The 20,066-nt window shown below is 39.5% G+C and overlaps 1 protein-coding gene across 2 annotated transcripts in view; it reads left to right on the forward strand.

Moving 5' to 3' along the window:
* The window catches only part of ASAH1 (N-acylsphingosine amidohydrolase 1), a 37,828-nt gene extending 17,762 nt beyond the window's left edge, over positions 1–20,066 (forward strand). For both annotated transcript variants that reach the window (XM_047771831.1, XM_047771832.1), the window contains exons 4-15: positions 106–196; positions 933–1,019; positions 5,956–6,034; positions 9,295–9,369; positions 10,181–10,226; positions 10,762–10,906; positions 11,923–11,977; positions 12,761–12,842; positions 16,630–16,761; positions 16,867–16,990; positions 17,683–17,739; positions 18,926–20,066. In XM_047771831.1, the coding sequence (XP_047627787.1) occupies positions 106–196; positions 933–1,019; positions 5,956–6,034; positions 9,295–9,369; positions 10,181–10,226; positions 10,762–10,906; positions 11,923–11,977; positions 12,761–12,842; positions 16,630–16,761; positions 16,867–16,990; positions 17,683–17,739; positions 18,926–19,015 (1,063 nt within the window). In that variant the 3' untranslated portion in view covers positions 19,016–20,066. The remainder of the gene's footprint in view (positions 1–105; positions 197–932; positions 1,020–5,955; positions 6,035–9,294; positions 9,370–10,180; positions 10,227–10,761; positions 10,907–11,922; positions 11,978–12,760; positions 12,843–16,629; positions 16,762–16,866; positions 16,991–17,682; positions 17,740–18,925) is intronic.

Here is a 20,066-nt window from a genome sequence, read left to right on the forward strand (position 1 = left end):
TTCTATATTGTTATTAAGAATATGTCTCTAACATATCCATATATATGTAACCATCACCAGAAAACTGCTTTTAATAATTTCAAGATGGCACACTTCTCATTACAGCTATAGAGGTCCAGTTCCGTGGTACACCATAAATCTGGATTTGCCACCGTACAAAAGATGGCATGAATTGATGGTTGACAAGACACCAGCGGTATGCTATGATGTTTAAATCTTCTCTTTCTGACTTTCCTGAATATAATTGTGTTTAAAGGAATACTTCATAAAATTATCTACCAAATATTTTAAGACTCTGCTTTCCAGGTTTTTCTGCCATTTGTGATAAATGATTCTAGAGGAAAAGATGTCATTTTTCTGTAGCTTTTTGCTCTTGTTAATAGCCTTTATCTTTGTGTCTTTATCTCGCATAATCTACCATCATCTGAATAGTTAAAATCAAATGTCATATTAAAGAATATTGTGTTTACATATATATTTTCTTTTTCTTTTTTTTTTTTTTTCTTTTTAGGGCTGTACCAACAGCCTATGGAGGTTCCCAGGGTAGGGGTCTAATCAGAGCTATAGCTGCCCACCTACGCCACAGCTCATGGCAACGCCAGATCCTTAACCCACTGGGCGAGGCCAGGGATCAAATCCAAAACCTCATGGTTCCTAGTCGGATTCATTTCCACTGCGTTACGATGGGAACTCCTACATACATATTTTCAGATAGTACTCTTTTTTTAATTTATGTATTGGTAAGTCAAAAAGTCTTTGTTTTCCTTTTTTTTTTTTTAGGCAAGAGATAGATTTATTAAGATAGAATTCTTTTGAAAGATACAAGCAGGCAGGCAAGGAGGCTCTTTTAGCTATTTTCTTTATACTAGTATTAATTCTAAATGTCAACACTTCCTTATGTCTCTTAACTAATTTTTTAATTTATTTTTCAGCTAAAAGTTATAGTGAATTCCCTGAAGAATATGGTAAATGCATTTGTGCCAAGTGGAAAAATTCTGGAGATAGTGGATCAGAAATTGGTAAGAAATAGTATTTTTCACAGTAAATTGGTTTTTCGCTTCCCAGGCCAGGGATGGAACCTGGGCCACAACAGTGACCCAAGCCGCTGCAGTGACAACACCAGATCCTTAACTCACTGAGTCACCAGGGGACTCCCTCTCATAATAAATTTTAAACACACGCATGTCCACATATACACACAAGAGTTCAGCAAAGGCTCTGGTATTTATTCAAAGGCATAATTTGACAACTTCTTCTGAAGAGCTTGAACAAGTTTGCTTTTATCCTAGACCACTGTCAAAACTTTAGAGGGTCTTAAAATTCTGGAGCTTGGTAATATTACAGTAACAGGACATGAAATTGCATGGCAGATTTTGGCAATTAGCTGTTCTTTAATGTTTCGTAAAAGTTTGAACTGTTGGACTTCTCTCTTGTGGCACAGGAGGTTAAGGATCTGGCATTCTCACTGTAGCAACTTGGGTTGCTGCTGTGGCACAGGTTTAATCCCTGGCCTGGGAACTTCCATATACTGCGAGTGTGGCCAAAAAAAAAAGTATGAACTGTTTTGTAGAGCAATGGGCAAATACCCATATTTCGTCTGAAAGTGCAGCATTTCCTTCTGTTACATATACTTAGGTTTGCCAGTTCACTATTGAAAATTTGGTGTCTTTCTTTCTTTTTTTTTTTTTTGTCTTTTTGCCTTTTCTAGGGCTGCTTCCCACAGCATAGGGAGGTTCTTAGGCTAGGGGTCTCATCAGAGCTGTAGGTGCCAGCCTACTTCAGAGCCACAGCATTGCAGGATCTGAGCCTCATCTGTGACTTACACCACAGCTCACGGCAACTCCAGATCCTTAACCCACTGAGCAAGGCCAGGGATCGAACCCGAAACCTCAGGGTTCCTAGTCAGATTCGTTAACCACTGCGCCAGGATGGGAACTCCAAAATTTGGTGTCTTCCTTAAGTACTTTGCCTGAGTATCTCAGGACATTGAGAGATGTTCTAGATATTTTGACCAAATGAGAAGTTCAGCTCATCCCTGTCCCTTAGTAGCTGCATTGAAACTCACTTGGGTTGTGTATTTCTTGTGACTGTTCATTTACCAAACCGTTTCATTTTCCTCCTGGTCATGCAAGAAGATTCCCATTCTCAGAGCCTTTTTTGATTTAAGTGAAACCACTAGAAAATCTAGGGTCTGGTCCCTAGAGCCTCCAGAGAGATCCTCATCACCCTCTTTCAGTTTTTGCTTTGGGCCTCTCACTGGCTTGCAGGATGTGAGAGATTAGGGAGGACTCCAAGGCCTGAGGGCAGATGTTTTAACTTCACACTAATGTCATTTGGATAATGTTTTTGTTTTGGGCATTATCTGCTGTGTGGAATGTATAGCACCCTCTGGATACCAATAGCACCCCTTCACTGTGACAACCACATATATCTCTAGACATCACTGAAGCTCCCCTGGAGGGACTGCCATCCCCGGTTGAGAATCACTGTCCTAGATAGAGGCTGGCCATTCGGGGCATACCATCCCTATGGCACTTGGATCTGCCAGTGCTCTCAGAGCCTTTGATGAAGGCTATCCTTTATGCTCCTACTAACCAGACTTCCCCCAGATACAGACATTAGCAGGAGCAGCAGTAGAAGCCCCTGTGTACCCTAATCCCCCAACCATCATGTCAGTGGCGTGGGCAGCAGGTGGTTTAGGTGCTCAGGCTTTGCCATCAGGCATTTGGAGTTTTGTTTATTCTTTAAGCATTCGATTTTATGGTTAGATCAGTCGTGTACTAGCTGCGTATCCTTTGACAAGTTTCTTTTCCTTTTTTTTTTTTTTTGGCTTTTGAGGGCTGCACCTGCGGTATATGGAAGTTCCCAGGCTAAGGGTCAAATTAGAGCTACAGCTGTCATCCTACCCCACAGCCACAGCAACGTGGAATCCAAGCGGCGTCTATGGCCTATACCACAGCTCATGGCAATGCCAGATCCCTGACTCACTGAGTGAGGCCAGGGATCAAACCTGCATCCTCATGGATGCTAGTCGGATTCATTCCCACTGCCCCACGATGGGAACTCCTTGATGAGATTTCTTATCAGGGAAAATTTACTAATAATATATATTTCCTGTGTTGTTTATGAGGATTAAATGACTTACTGTATGTAAAGCCCAGTGCATGGCTGTAAAACATGGTTAATAAATGTTCAGTAAGTCGTTTTTGTTTGTTAAATTGGCAGGTATGTTCCACTTGTGCAATGCTTTGAATTCCTTGGGGGGGGGTGTGAAATGATGCAGTTAGATTATATTACATTAAATAATCAAGTTCATGAATAATGCAACTTGTGAATTTTAAACGCATTATCTTAGCAAGAGGCTATGAGTTTAAATCTTGATCCCATTGTTGGTGAATAGTTGCAGTTTAGAATAAAAGTATATATGAATGGATAAAGACGTGGTCTGTATATACACACACTGGAATAAAACCCATAAAAAAGAATGGAATCCTGCCATTTATGACAATATGGAAGGATCTGAAGGGTATTATGTTAAGTGAAATAAGTCAGAGAAAGGCAGATACCATGTGAATTCACTTATATGTGGAATTTAAAAAAACAAATGAACAAACAAAACAGAAACAGAGTCATATATACAGAGGATAAACAGGTAGTTGCCATTGGAGAGGGCCTGCGGGAAGGAAAGTAACAGGTGAGGAAGATTAAGAGGTTCAAACTTATAGTTACAAAATAAATGAGTCACATGTGAAATGCACAGTGTGGGGAAAGTGTTAATAATGTAACAACTTTGTATGGTGACACATGGTAACTAGACTTACTCCAGTGATAATTTTTAAATGAATCGTGAATGCCAGCGATAGGTTTTAAATGAATCACTGTTATGTACCAGGAACTGACACAGGGTTGTAGGTCACCTATACCTCAAAACAAACAGACTCATGGAAAAAGAGAACAGATTTGTGGAGGTGGGAAGTAGGGGAGGGGGGAATTGGATGGAGGTGGTCAAAAGATACTATCTTCAGTTACAAAGTAAATAGGTACCTGGGATGTAATCTATCGCATGATAAATGTAGTTAACACTGCTGTTATGTTACATAGGAAAGCTGTTGAGAGAGTAAATCCTAAGAGTTCTCATCACAAGGGACAATCTTTTTCTCTTACGTTGTATTTTATGAGATGATGCATGGTTATTATTGTAATCTTTTTTTTTTTTTGTCTTTTTGCTATTTCTTTGGGCCGCTCCCACGGCACATGGAGGTTCCCAGGCCAGGGGTCGAATTGGAGCTGTAGCCACCGGCCTACACCAGAGCCACAGCAACGCGGGATCTGAGCCGCATCTGCGACCTACACCACAGCTCACGGCAATGCCGAATCGTTAACCCATTGAGCAAGGGCAGGTACCAAACCTGCAACCTCATAGTTCCCAGTCAGATTCGTCAACCACTGCGCCACGACAGGAACTCCTATTGTAATCATTTTATGGTGTATATCAATCAAATCATCATGCCAGAAAGTTTATATGTCCACCATTGGATTTGCTCACATTGTCCATTGTTAGCAAAGGATGAGGTAAAGCATCTCAGCCCAAGGTCAGCTGTTAACCATGACAAATACTTTGTGAATGACTAGAATACAGATTTGTTGCTGTGAGTATGGGGAGGAAATAGGACAGTAGTCCCCCTATTCTCAGGAGATACATTTAAGACCCCAGTTACCTGAACCCTATATGTAACTATGTTTTCTTCTGTACTTACATACCTATGATAAATTTAATTTTTAAATTAGGCACAGTAAGAGACTAATGACTAGTAATAAAATAGAACAATTTTACAGTACTCTGTAATAAAAGTTATGTGAATGTGCTTTCTCTCTTAAACTCTCTTACTGTACTGTTCTGTACTCACCCTTACGTGATGAGATGAAGTGAGGTGAATGACATAGGCTTTGGGACGTACTGTTAGGCCGTGATCCACCTGACGCTACTTTAGAAGGAGGATCATCTGCTTCTGGTGATCCTGGATCATCAGCCATGACGAGGTTGATAGTTGGATGTCAGGCTCCCAGGTGGGACTGAGGGGGATGGCATGAGATTTTATCCTGCTGCTCGGAACAGCATGCAATTTAAAACTTAGGAATTGTTTACTTCTGGAATTGTCCATTTAATATTTTGGGGTTGTGGTTGATCGCATGTAACTGAAACCACAGAAAGTGAAGCCATGGGTCAGGAAGAACAGTAGTGAGGGTGTGATGCCAATGGCTAGAGGGCAAGTTTGAGTGAGACAAGTGCGTGTTGCAATGTTCCTATGTTGTGAGTCATGTTAGCACATTCAAGTGGGATTATTCCAGTTTCCTCTCTAGAGAATAGGGTGAAATGTAAGGCAGGAGAAAACAGTCAGAGGAGAATCATTAAACTCTGCATAATACCTGAGAACAGAGGCGTTTATGGGTCCACAAGCAAGAGTTACAGGGGCCAAATATTGGGTATTACTTAGAATATTTCAAAAATACGTGATATGAAAGTGCTTTCAAAAATAAGCTTTGGAAGTTCCCTTTGTGGCTTAGTGGTAATAAATCTAACTAGTATCCATGAGGACACGGGTTCGATCCCTGGCCTTGGTCATTGGTTAAGGATTTGGTGTGGCCTGAGCGTGGCCTTGGTCATTGGTTAAGGATTTGGTGTGGTGCATAGACGTGCCTCAGATTCAGTGAGGCTGTGGCTGTGGCATGGGCCAGTGGCTACTGCTCCGATTTGACCCCTAGCCTGCGAACTTCCGTATGCCATTGGAGCAGCCCTAAAAAGGCAAAAAAAAAAAAAAAGAAAAAAAAGAAAGAAAGAAAAAGAAACTTTGATCATCTGTTGTGTCAGCAGTAGCTAGGACAAATTATATGTAAAAGAACCAAATCTCAAAGCAACACTCTGGTTGAATGATTACTAATGTATTTGTTTTTCAGCCTGGTCTGCTTGGCAACTTTCCTGGACCTTTTGAGGAGGAAATGAAGGGGATTGCAGCTGTCACTGGCATACCTTTAGGTAAAGCTCACTTGACAGCTTTTTAAAAATTTAATGAAGTACTTAAAAAATTTTTTTTGAGGTGTGGTATACATACAGTAAAGTCTACTAATCTTAAGTATACAGCTCAGAGGAGTTTACTTATTTATTTTTGTCTTTTTAGGGCTGCACCTGAGGCATGTGGAGGTTCCCAGGCTAGGGGTAGAATTGGGGCTACAACTGCCGGCCTACGCCACAGCCATAGCAACACTGGATCCCAGCCTCCTCTGTGATCTACACCACAGCCCATGGCAACTCTGGATCCTTAACCCACTGAGCGAGGCCAGGGATGGAATCTGAGTCCTCATGGATACTAGTTGGGTTCATTAACCACCGAGCCTTGACAGGGACTCCTCGATAGAGTTTTAAAAGTGCAAACATGCATTCAATGATGATCAACTCAGATCAAGATACAAAAACAAATTCCAGCAATTCAGGATGCTCCATCCTGCCCCTACACAGATACTTCCGAGTCCCCGATAACCACTGTTGTGACTTCTGCGAGGTTAGTGTTACCTTCTAAATTTCTTATAAATGGAGCCAAACAGTATGAACTGTGGTGTCTGATTTCTTGCACTTACCATTGTAAGTAGTAGGCTATTGTATGAATAGGATATTTATTGTTTCCAGGTTTGGGATATTAAGCATAAAGCAATTAGGAACATTCTTGCACATGTCCTTTGATAGGCGTGTGCACTCCTTTCTCTGGGATATGTACTGGGTTAAAAGGTGTATATTTAGCCTTGTAAACTCTGCCAACCGATTTTCCAAAGTGATTATATCCATTGACAGCATAATACAAGAGTTTTAGTTTCTTCCATTTGATGCTTCTCCTCTTGATAGTGTCAGGTCTTTTTTATTTGTGCCATTTTGTTGAGTGTCTTATATTCACCCATTGTTGTTTAATTTGCATTTTGTAGATAACTCATGAGATTGAACATTGACCTTTTCCTTCCATATTTCCTTCCTTCATTTCCTCCTTTGTGGTTGTTACATCTAATGCCCATTTTATTAGTTTGATACAAGTCCTTTGTCAGATATATGTATTCCAAATATCCTCTCCCAGCCTGTAGCTTGCCTTTTTATTTTTATTTTTTTAAATTTTTACTTTTTTGGGGGCACAGGTGCGGCATATGGGAGTTTCCAGGCTAGGGGTTGAACTGGAGCTACAGTTGCTGGCCTACGCCACAGCTACAGCCACAGCAATGCCAGATCCTACCTGCATCTGTGACCTACATCTCAGCTCATGGCAATGCTGGATCCTTAACTCACTGAGCGGGGCCAGGAATTGAACTAGTCAGGTTCATTTCCACTGAGCTGCAATGGGAAATCTGCATTTTTATTTTCTTATTGGTGTCTTGATGAACAGAAAGAAATTCTTAATTTTTTTCTTTCTTTTTTTTTTTTTGGCTGCTCTCGTGGCATGCGGAAGTTCCCAGGCCAGGGACTGAACCCACACCACAGCAGCAACCCTAGCCAGGGCAGTGACAATGTCGAATCCTCAACCCACTGAGCTACAAGAGAACGCCTGAAAATTCTTAAGTTTAATGAAGCCCAGTTTTTCAAATTTTTTTTTTATAGACAGTGCTTTTTGTACCCACTTAAGTGATCTTTGCCCACCCCGAAAGACAGTCTTCGGTTTTCTTCTATATGTTTTATGTTTGCTTTTTACATACAGGCCCATGATGTATCTTGATTTAATTTTTGTATATGGTATGAGGTAGGGATGAAGGTTCAGGTTTTTTCCATATGGAATGTCCAGTTGACAACACCATTTATTAAAAAGACTATCCTTCTCTCAGTAAATTGCAGTAGTGCCTTGATATAAATCACATGGTTGCAAATATCTGCTTCTGTTTGGGGACTTTATACTAAATTTCATTTGTCTGTTTGTCTTTCCTTATACCAGTACTGTGCTACTGCAATTACTAAAGCTTTATAGTAACTCTTAATGTTAGGTAGTGTAAGTTCTCTGTTTTTATTTAAAATTCTCTTACATATTTTACACCCTTTTCTATATAAAATTTAGAATCAGTCTGTTAACTTTGACAGAGGAGCCTGCTGCTATTTTCATTGGGGTTAGAATACTCAGTTTTCTAACCCACAGACTTGGTATATGAGATTAAACTGTTGTTTAGGTTATTGATTTCTCCGAGCAGTATTTTTTATTTTCAGGAAAAAGATCTTGCAAATCATTGATTCATCAGATTCCTTGTTATATCACCTATCATCTCCTCCGGATTTGGGAGCTGTTTTTAAACTTTAAATTTCCAATTTATAGCAATTTAATGAAAAAGACTTTTTCTGCCACTTCAAACTTTTTATTTTTAAGCTGCCAAAGCAATAGAGTTATTGTAAGTAGCCTGTATATATCTTGGTTTTACAAGAGATGATTGAGAATTTCTGAAAATCAATAGTATTTACAACAGAAGTGCATAGATTTTTTTTTTTGTTTTTGCTTCTTTGTAGCCTACATGAGAAGTGTCTTTAATTCCTTTATTATATAAAGAATTCTAACAAATGAATACCACATATAAGGATCTCAAGAGAAAAATGGATTGAGAAGATTAACAGATGATTCATCATAAAATAAGAGTGGAATTTCACAAAAACGGAAATTAAATGGAAATATGGGATTAGGGTGGGAAAAAGTGTTTAGCATAACATGTTAAATGGAACTGAGAAAAAGCATGTTGTTTAACCTGCAAATTAAATGCTAAATGGCATTATTATTATCCAGTTTGGGAAAATTATTCAAAAATTAAAATGTTTTTCAATAGAGTTTCTTGATAAGCTCTGCACTTATTCTGTTAATAGGTCCCTTATCTCCTTTCTCACCTCAGAAATATTAGTCATACTCTTGCTGGGTAAAATACATTTTCAGCATTCACCCAAAAGCCAGATATATTAAATTATCGTATTTGAGCCCTACAAAGAAAACTAAAAACATACTGGCAAAAAATGTGGACATTATGTTGTAATATAATTCCAACATGCCCAGATGTTCAAGTTGCCCGATAGCTCCCTCTCTAGGGACTTGTGTTGAGTCTGCAGAGAGCACAGGCTGAGATACCTCCACTCCACCAGGTCCTCAGGCTCATTCACACTGTCTGCAGACACTTAAGTTTGCCCACGCAAAAACTCTCACGGTGATGATAGTAAAACCTTTTCTTAAAAAAGAATTTTCTAACAATGTCTTGGTTCTGTATATTGACCAAAAAATATCCTGTCTTTTCTTGCAGGAGAGATTATTTCCTACAATATTTTCTATGAATTTTTTACCATTTGTACTTCAATAATAACAGAAGATAAAGGAGGTAAATAAATGTGTGCTGAGGGAGGATGGGCAGTGCAAGGTATGAAGTAAAAGAAAAATCTTTAAATAAATGCAGTGATAACTTGTAAAACACAGGCTCAGTATGCACATACCATATGCCTGTTGCATCCAGTTTTAGAGTCCTTGGTAAGTTTTCGAAAGTGCATTGAAGATTATTTAAAACCACTGTTTTGCCTATTGAAGTTTAATACAGGTTTGCAAAACTCTTGGAGGTAGTGTTTCAGCACTATAAACATTCTTGCTCTTCCTTGTAGTCTGCTGATACGCATGTTTATGCTTCGATGGAAGTACTCACGGGACAGGACAAATTTTCCCCCATAATTTCCCAGCCAAGGAAGACAAGCTTCACTTCCCCATGTTTTTCCTGACAGGCCCCTAGAGTACAAGGCATGGGATGATTTACCCTGATTCACTCTTCCTTTTGACCTGTACTTTGGGTATAGCTATAGGTGAAAATTCTTGAGGGCAGCATGTTGGTAAGTCACATTAGGTGAGGCTGAGATAGCTGTTCTGGGTAGGACCTTGTCAGAGTGAACCCCAAAAAGACCCCCATCCCTTTCCCATATTCTTACCTGGAACCCTGTGCTCTCAGGTGTTGTTGGGGAATCTGCCTGTGTAACAGGGACAGCAGTTTGATCTTGTGAAGGGTTGTGATACCAGGTGCTGCTAAAGTCTTATGGTTGGATTGCGCCTTTGTGAATATCATTAACCAGAAAGTGTCCAGATTTGATTTAGAATCAGTTACGCTGTCATCATTATGATACCTGTCTCTTCTGCTTACTTTCAATTAGGTCATCTGCTACATGGGCGAAACATGGATTTCGGACTATTGCTTGGGTAAGCAGAGAATGTGGTGTGTATCAGCCCTTGAGAAGAGTAGATTGTATTTCATTGATGAAAAGTAAGTCCCAGATCATTCCCAGAATATGACCAGAAGTGAAGATCCTAGATTCCTTAGTTTTGGAGATGAGAGTTTGTTGCTGAGTTGCACCCAGTGAACAGAAGCCTGGAGTATGCTCGAAGGTCCTCCATGTATGTCTAGTTTATTGCCTAGAAGGAAAAGTAGCATTCTATTTTCTGTGTCTTCCTGACCTTCCTGGAAAAAATATAACAGGACTTTATAAAATTAAAGACCTAAATATAATCTGGGGTTTGCTATTTCTAGGCTGTGTTCTGTCGGAAGTTACTTAACTTCTCTGAGCCTTAGTTTTATCGTGTGGGAAATGGAGCATGAAACCACCCGTGTTGAAAAACATCCTTTCGAGGACTGAACATTTGGGATTAGGGCGATAAAGCACACCTCCTCTAATGTTTGACCATCATTATTATATTACCATTGTTCTTAAATGTCCCTGAAATTTGTCTTTTGTAGGTGGAATATAAATAACAATACCTGGGTCGTAACTGAGCAACTAAAACCTTTAACAGTGAATTTGAACTTCCAAAGAAACAATAAAACTGTCTTCAAGGCGGCAAGTTTTGCTGGCTATGTGGGCGTGATGACAGGATTCAAACCAGTAAGGAATCTCTTCTTACATAATTTTACAGGTAGCTCTCTGAGAGAGGTGAAGTCTAAGGAAATGAGGACCTGAAAAGAATATGAAGCCCCAGTTCATCCCATTATACTTCTTGTCACCTTGCTTCATAGGTGTGAATTCCTGTGGTAGAGAAGAGTAGGAAGGAAATGAAGGTTTATGAGCCTCTGCTGGAGATAAATCACACCTCTGGGTATCAGGGACTGGGAGTGTAAATCCAGAATCTGGTCATGGGTCTGCCCCTCAGGCGAGTTAGGCATCACATCTCTGCACTTGACCAAGAACATCCCACCTACTTACTCACGCACTAATATGAAAATGCTTTGAACTTCTAAAAAAGCTCTGTTAATAGGAAGTGATAGGGGAGTTCCCATTGTGACTCCGCAGGTTAAGAATCCAACTTACTCGAGTTCCCTTCGTGGCTTAGAGGTTTACAAACCCAACTAGTATCCATGAGGATGTATGTTCGATCTCTGGCCTCGCTCAGTGGGTTAAGGATTCGGTGTTGCCGTGCGCTGTGGTGAAGATGTGGCTCGGATCCTGTGTTGCTATGGCTGTGGTATAGGCTGGCAGCTGTAGCTCCAATTCAACCCCTAGCCTGGGAACTTCCATATGCCCTAAAAAAAAGAAAAAAGAAGAATACAACTTACTGTCCCTTACAAACCCAACTAGTATCCATGAGAATGTGGGTTCAATCCCCGGCCTTGCTCAGTAGGTTGCAGATGTGGCTTGGATCTGGCGTTGATGTGGCATAGGTCTCAGCTGCAGCTCCAGTTCAGTCCCTAGCCTGGGAACTTCCATATGCCACAGAGACAGCTGTAAAAAGAAGAGAAGAGAAAAAAAACAAGGTGATAGGATCATGGTTTTGATTTATCTTTGCACCCCCACCTCGTTCCCCAATCCACGCCCTGATGTAACAGTATAAATTATAGCAGAGTGAGAGGGCCTTAGACAGGAAGATTGAGGTTTCTGACTTCAATGCTTTGTTTTCTTTTCAGGGACTGTTTAGTCTTACACTAAATGAACGTTTCAGTTCAAATGGCGGTTATATAGGTGAGTAGAGAGTTCTTAAAAAGTGGGAGTTTCATAGATGTTTTAAGAGGTGGGCTAGACAGTACCTTCTGCTTAGTAGTTTAATCTTATAGCTGAAACCCAGCCTCTGTACACCAGCACCAGTTAGGCTCAGAGACAGTCTTGGGTGAGGCTGAAAGAACAGCTCTATTGCTTTGCTATGGAAAGGAGGCCACAGCAGGCCTGTGTCCTCCCTTGAGAGGGGATACAAGGGTTTTATAGATTTAGCTCAAAAAAACAGGACTAAAGATTGATAAGGATTAGGGAACCTACATTCTTTTCCCTCCGTAGATCATTTCGAAGTTGTCAAGGCTGGAGTCAGGGGGTCTGGTGACGGTTTCTGGTGGTCTTTGGGATCATCGCACCTTGACCTCCTCTCTGCATTGAAGATTTCTCACAAAAGGAAAGGGTATCAGGGAGTGTTTCAAAGGGGGAAAAAATACTAGGCACACAATATAACTCTTAACTAGAAAAGTAATCATTAGTAAAAGAAAGCAATTAAGTAAGAAAGAAGTCATTTGTGTGAAGCCAGTTAGAGTGAGTGGGCCAAGACAGGGCATAACATCATGGAGACTGTGTTAAGTAGTTTTTAGCTATAACAGTATTTCCTAATCATTAACTCTTGAGTCAGCCTTTTGAGAGGAGGGGAGTCCTGAAAGGCTAAAGGAAAAGCCTTGTACTTCAAAACACAAGGACATGGGGGCTTGTACAAGGCCTCAGTTTCTTCCAGGTCTTGTGACACTGTGTGTGTTTGATCTCTTCCAGGGATCCTAGAATGGGTTTTGGGAAAGAAAGATGCCAAGTGGATAGGGTTTATCCTTCGATCAGTTCTGGAAAATAGCACAAGGTAATCTGTTTGCTTTATTGTCAAATTTAATATTGTATTTTTTCTTAAGATATGATTGGCATATAACATTATTAGTTTAAGGTATACTACAAAATGTTTTGGTATTTGTGTGTGTGGCATAATGATCACTACAGTAAGTCTGGTTAATATCCATTACCACACAGAGTTACAATTGTCTTTTTCCTTGTGATGAGGACTTTTAAGATTTACTTTGCAGCTTTCAAATATGCAATATAGTATTTTTAACTATAGTCACCATGGGTGCATTATATCCCCAGGATTTACTTTGTAACTGGATGTTTGTATCTTTTGACCTCCTTAACCCATTTTGTCCCATCTTTCACCCGCCTGCCTCTGGCAACTACCAGTCTGCTCTCTGTATTTTTGAATTTGTTTTGTTTTGGTTTTTTTTTAGATTCCACATATGAGTGTGATCGTATGATACTTGTCTTGCTCTGATTTATTTCATTTAACAAAATGCTCTCAAGGTCTATCCATGTTGTCACAAGTGGCAAGATTTCATTCTTTTTTATGGCTAAATAATATTCTGTTATACATTTACCAATTTTTTTTAATCCATTCATCTTGAGATGGACACTTAGGTTGTTTCTATAACTTGGCTTGCAGGGAACATGGTGCTTATATCCTTTTGAGTTAGTGTTTTCATGTCCTTCAGATACTTTCTCAAAAGTGGAATGACTGGATCATATGGTGGTTACAGTTTTTTGAGGAGCTTCCAGTCTGTTTTTCATAGTGGCTGCACCAACTTACCTACCTACTAACAGTGCACAAGGGTTCCCTTTTCTCCACATCCTGGCCAGCACTTGTTATTGCTTGTCGTTTTGATAATAGCCAGTCTGACAGGTGTGAGGTGATCCCTCCTGGTGATTTTGATCTGCATTTCCCTGATGAGTGTAGTGTTGAGCCTCTTCAGCACCTGTTGGCCATCTGTATCTTTGGAAAAATGTCTGCTGTAGCTGTCTGATTTCCCAAACATGATTTATTGAAGAGACAGTCCTTCTGTAGGATATATTGTTGTTCCTTTTGCATAAATTAATTGAGCATATATACCTGAGTTTGTTTCTGGGCTTTCTGTTTTGTTCCATTGAACTATTTGTCTGTTTTTATGCTGGTACCATTGTTTTGACTACTATAGCTTTTTATTTATTTGTTGTCTTTTCTGTTTTTAGGGCCACACCTGCAGCATGTAGAGGTTCCCAGGCTAGGGGTCTAATCAGAGCTGTTGCTGCTGGCCTACGCCAGAGCCACAGCAATGCCAGATCTGAGCTGTGTCTGTGACCTACACCACAGCTCTCGGCAGCACTGGATCTTTAACCCACTGAGTGAGGCCAGGGATCAAACCCAAAACCTCATGGTGCCCAGTTGGATTTGTTTCCTCTGTGCTGCGATGGGAACTCCTTTTTTCATTTATTTAAAAAAATTATTTTTTTCTCTTTTGTCTTTTTAGGGTATAGCTTTTTTAAATAGTTTGAAATATAGTTGTTATTTTTCAAGATTGCTTTGGCTATTCAGGGCCTTTTGTGATTCTTTACAAATTTTAGGATTGTTTATTCTATTTCTGTGAAAAATGCCGTTGTAATATTGATGGGGATTGGAGTGAATCTGTGGAATGCTTTGGGGGTAGTATGGACATTTAAACATTAATTCTTCAAGTCCATGACCATGGGTTATCTTTCCATTTATTTGTCTTCTTCCATCAATATTCTATTGTTCTTAGGAATAGAGGCCTTTCACCTCCTTGGTTACAGTTATTCTCATGTATTTTATTCTTTATAATGTAATTGTAATTGGAATTGTTTTCTTTTTCTGATAGTTTGTTATTAGTGTATAGAAACACAACTGATTTTGTATACTGATTTTGTGTCCTGCAACTTAACTGAATTTATTAGTTCTAACAGGTTTTTTTTTGGGGGGGTGGAGTTTTTAGAGATTTCTATATATAGTATTATGGCATCTGCAGATAGTGATCATTTCACTTCTTCCTTTCTGATTTGGATACCTTTTATTTCTTTCTCTTACCTAATTACTCTAGCTAATATGGCCAATAATACTATATTGAAAGAAAATGAAGAGAGTATGCAGCTTTGTCTTGTTCCTAATCTTAGAGGAGAAGCTTTCAGTGTTTGACTATGGAATATGATGTTACGTGTGGGCTTGTCATACATGGCCATTATGCTGAGGTGTGTTCCTACTATACCTACTTTTTGAGAGATTTTTTTTAATCATAAACAGATGTTGAATATTGTCAAATGCTTTTTCCGCATCTGTTGAGATGATCATATTTTAATTATTTTGTTTCATTAACTTCATTAGTATATCGAATTGGTTTGTAAATGTTGAGCCACCCTTGTATCATGGTGTATAGTCCTTTAATATAGATTATTTTAAATTACTCATGTTAAAATATAAAAATATTTCCCAACCTTATCTTCCACTGAGGAACTATTTCAGAACTTCTTAGGTGAACTTTTGACATTCACTTGGAGTTCCTCATGTTTTGTTTATGTTTATCACAAGGATATGAAAAATTTGTTTAAAAAGTGCTAGGGACAGTACCACTATGAAAGGTATCTGTGAATTTTTCTTGGTGTACTGAAAAACAAAAAACAAACCCATATAGAAAAGAAAAATTTGTGCAATAAAATCTTCATGAAAATCATAATACCTATTAACCAGGAAGTTATATTCTGTGCTGGTGCAGAAATCTTATAATAGCGAAAATGCCTTTAGCTGATACTACATCCAAACAACCTAGAATAAATGGGCCTCAGTCCTATTTTTAATGATTTCCAAGGCATAAGATTTAGTAGTCTTCTTTGAAAATCCCCCCCCCCCCCGCTTTTTTTTGTTTTTTTTAGGGCCGCACCTGCAGCATATGGAAGTTCCCAGGCTAGGGGTCAAATCAGAGCTGCAGTTGCCAGCCACAACCACAGCCATAGCCATGCTAGATCCAAACCACATCTTTGACCTACACCACAGCTCATGGCAATGCCAGATCCTTAACCCACTGAGCAAAGAGGCCAGGGATTGAACGAACCTGCATCCTCATGGATACTAGTTGGGTTCTGAATCTGCTGGGCCATAGCAGGAACTCCTCTCATTTCCATTTTTAATATCCCTGATTTCTAAGAAGTTTACTTTCTATTCCTAAACCTTATGTATAGTAATTTTATTATTTCCCCTAGTTCTATTGTTGAGTGAAAGGTATAGACTCTAAGGGCAGGAGGTGATCTCCTGCAGTCATTTTGTGTTTCCCTCAGATGAGAAGAAATATTTCAGATCTCAGTGTTTTCACTGCACAAGAGTCAGGGATTGTTTCTCCCTGGGCCACTGTTTACCATCCTTTTTTAAAAACACGTTTCTCGGGAGTTCCTCTTGGGGCTCAGTGGAAATGAATCTGAATAGTATCCATGAGGATGCAGGTTCAATCCCTGTCCTAACTCAGTGGGCAGGGATACAGTGTTGGCATGAGCTGTGGTGTAGGTCGAAGACAGGGTTAAGATCCAGCATTGCTATCGCTGTGGTTTAGGCCAGCAGCTGTAGCTCTGATTCAACCCCTAGCCTGGGAACTTCCATATGCCATGGGTATAGACCTGAAAACAAACAAAAAAACAAGACAAAACAAAAAAAACCACACACCCAAAAACCCAACAAACCAAAAAACATGTATCTCAGGTACTTGTTTTCCCTTAGTTTCCACAGCTAAAAAAATTTCCATTCCAAGTCAACTAAAAATGTTTCCTTTGTTTTAAATGTTTCTATATAGTTATGAAGAAGCCAAGAATATATTGACCAAAACAAAGCTATTAGCCCCAGCATATTTTATCCTGGGAGGCAACGTGTCTGGGGAAGGTTGTGTGATTACACGAGACAGAAAAGAGTCTTTGGATGTATATGAGTAAGTATGTTTGTTAAAGTAAAATAAATAGCAAATAAAGCATAGGCTAACATATAAACAGGTTTAAGGCATAAAGCCTAAGAGGAATCTCTTTTTTGTATCTAGACTCAACCCCAAGCAGGGTAGATGGTATGTTGTACAAACAAATTATGACCGTTGGAAAAATACCTTCTTCCTTGATGATCGCAGAACACCTGCAAAGATTTGTCTAAACCAGACAACCCAAGAGGTAACTTTCTCCATGTCAATATGTAGAAAGAAACAGTGCCCATCAGAAATGATCTCTATTCTGGGAGTTCCCATTGTGGCTCAGCTGAAATGAATCCGACTAGTATCCATGTTTTAAATATAAAGAGCAGGAGTTCCCGTCGTGGCGCAGTGGTTAACGAACCCGACTAGGAACCATGAGGTTGCGGGTTCGGTTCCTGCCCTTGCTCAGTGGGTTCATGATCCGGTGTTGCCATGAGCTGTGGTGTAGGTTGCAGATGCAGCTCGGATCCCGAGTTGCTGTGGCTCTGGCGTAGGCTGGTGGCTACAGCTCCGATTTGACCCCTAGCCTGGGAACGTCCATATGCCGCGGGAGCGGCCCAAGAAATAGCAACAACAACAAAAAAAGACAAAAAAATAAAATAAAATAAATAAATAAATATAAAGAGCAAAATTTTGCTCTACTTTTCCCCTTTTCTTATTTAAAACTGGATACCACTCTGTGGAATTGAATGGCAGGTGTTTAAAAGGGGAGGAAGAGAAATAAAGAAAAAGTGGGATATATTAGAATCATTACCTGTAGTGGTGACGCCCAAAGGAAAGTCGTTTATGGGTGAGGTTGGTTGAAGAGTATCTTCATCTCATGACCCATTTGTGTGGCTAAGATACCAACATGTGTTTATAAAGTACTGAAAAAAATTCTTTGTGTTTTAGAATATCTCATTTGCAACCTTGTACGATGTCCTGTCAACAAAACCTGTCCTCAACAAGGTATTTTTAAAATATATATTTGCTTTTAGGAAAAGAGTTTGATTCCATATCATATTTTTCCCTGTTGTCTTGAATCAATCAGAGCTAGAATCCTAAGTTATGTCTGGCTTACTGCTGCCTATTCAGATGTTCTTAGGTGGCTAAAACTGTAACTCTCAGGATGCGACAGAGAAGTTGGTCATTGTGGCTTGATGTACAGTTTGGTCAGAGTATTGTTTCCAGTTTTACTTACATGGCATTTGGATTGAGTCTCGCATGTTAATCTTGATTTCTCCATCGAGGAGAAATGGAATGCTGTCTGCTGCAACTAACACCTAATACTTGACAAAACCAAGGCTGCACTTTATTTTCAGTCAGCTTTGTGTCTTAGTGGATTAGGGTTTCTCTTCAACTTTATTGTATCTTTTTATCCTTTCCCTACCCTATAGCTAAAATATGCCAAAGTTTCCTAATCATCCAGTTGGCTAATAGTCTCCCTGCCCTTGTGTGTTTCTCATTTCCCTGATTTCCCCTTCTGTTCCTTCTCTTTTCCTTGGTCCTTTTCCTTAACCCTCCCTAAAATCATGTGCCTCAGTCACCTCTGCCTGGACAAACTGTCCTGCCCCTCAGCATTTCCTTGGCTCCTGAGGAAGTCTTCCCTGCTGTGCTGCTCATTTTGCCCATGCTGTCTTCACGCGAGCTCACAGTTGGGTTACTTAGAGATTCTGTGTGAGTTTGGGTGTGTGCCTTGGAATCTGCATGCCCGCATAGTTTCTCACTGCAGTAGAAATGCTTTAAAGATAAGGACAGCCAATGCCAAACTGTTTATACCCACAGTACACTGTTAGTCTTTGCAAATTATGCATTGAAGAGGGTTGAGTGAGTCTTCAAGCCTTGGAAGTGAAGCGATCAATATGCTGCTCAGAATCAAGACCTTGTAAAGAACTGAAGATTCCCTCCCACCTTTGTTTACATTCATGACTTGGAATAATGGTTCTATTGAAGTCAGTTGTTGTAATTATTACTATCTTATTGTTAGTTATTTGGATCTTTATGTTAAGATAGAAAATAAATATTATATAATATCATATATGAATTATTTAATAGTAACTTTATAAGCACTTCCATAAATAAAGAAAGGCTTATATGAGTCAGGTCATCCAGAATTTAAAATATCCTTAAAAAAAAAAAAACCTTTTCTTTTCAGCTGACAGTATTCACAACCTTGATAGACGTTATCAAAGGTCAGTTTGAAACGTACCTGCGGGACTGCCCAGACCCCTGTATAGGTTGGTGAGCACACGCCTGGATTCCAGGATGCGCCCTCTGTGACATCAGGACTGGAGCTCACACGTGGCTGAGCAGTGCAGCCGTCTCATCTCCTTGCAAAGACTGAGACTCTGGGCAGGTTCTCTTTGAGGCATGAGCTTGTCCTTTTCAGTATGTTTACACGTTATAGGATGTCTTGGCTGTGATGATTGATTATTCTTATATAGGTAGTTTATGTCTTTAGGTGGAGCACAACAATCAGCCAGAATTTACTGTTTTTTTTTTTCACTCTGACATGTGGGGATGGGGATGGGCAGGTAAACTATTGGAGGACCCACCTCTGTGTAATAAAGCAGGATTCTCTGTGGGCATTGAATCTTGTACATTCATGTGAGTATTAGTTAAACAGTCCACATTATTCAGTTTTTCAGTTTTATCTACATATTTGTATGATTTTCTATCTTTTCTGCCTGGTTCTAACTACTATTAAAATTAACACAGCATTGCTTTGCTGTCTATGACAGCAGGGTACTTCACTAATTTTGATTGAAGGGTGATGAGACAGCCATTCAGCTGTATGTTCCTCCTAATGGGCAACTCATGGGCTTTTGACTCTGAATAGAAGTACTTGTGGGGGTTCATGATGTAACCAGTCTTTCATACTCAGAATTGAAATGTTTCCTTTTTTATAATTAGCCTACCTCCCATTAACCCCAGGAAGTTATTAAATAAATTTTAAAACCAGTCCCAGGTTTTGTGAATCAGTAGTAAATAATCAGGTCAGACACTTGTGGAAAATGAGGAGTGAACCACTACTTTAAAATCTCTTAAGTATAATTCATTTACATAGATTTTTAGTTCTTCTGATCAACATGTATAGTTTTTTTTAAACTAAGTCGAGTTACAAAAAATCTCAGAAATCTATTTAGGAGAAGTACTAATAGAACTTATTAACCTTTCAGACTTTCACAATTAGTTGTGAAATGTATGTCAGTGGGGCAACACGGTGGCCACTTCATTTCTGTATCATGTCAGTTGTGTTCACGAGAGTCAATAAACAGTCATTGGAAGAAGTGTCA

The sequence above is a fragment of the Phacochoerus africanus genome, chromosome 3 (assembly GCF_016906955.1).
Source record: "Phacochoerus africanus isolate WHEZ1 chromosome 3, ROS_Pafr_v1, whole genome shotgun sequence".
NCBI classification, from domain to species: domain Eukaryota; kingdom Metazoa; phylum Chordata; class Mammalia; order Artiodactyla; family Suidae; genus Phacochoerus; species Phacochoerus africanus.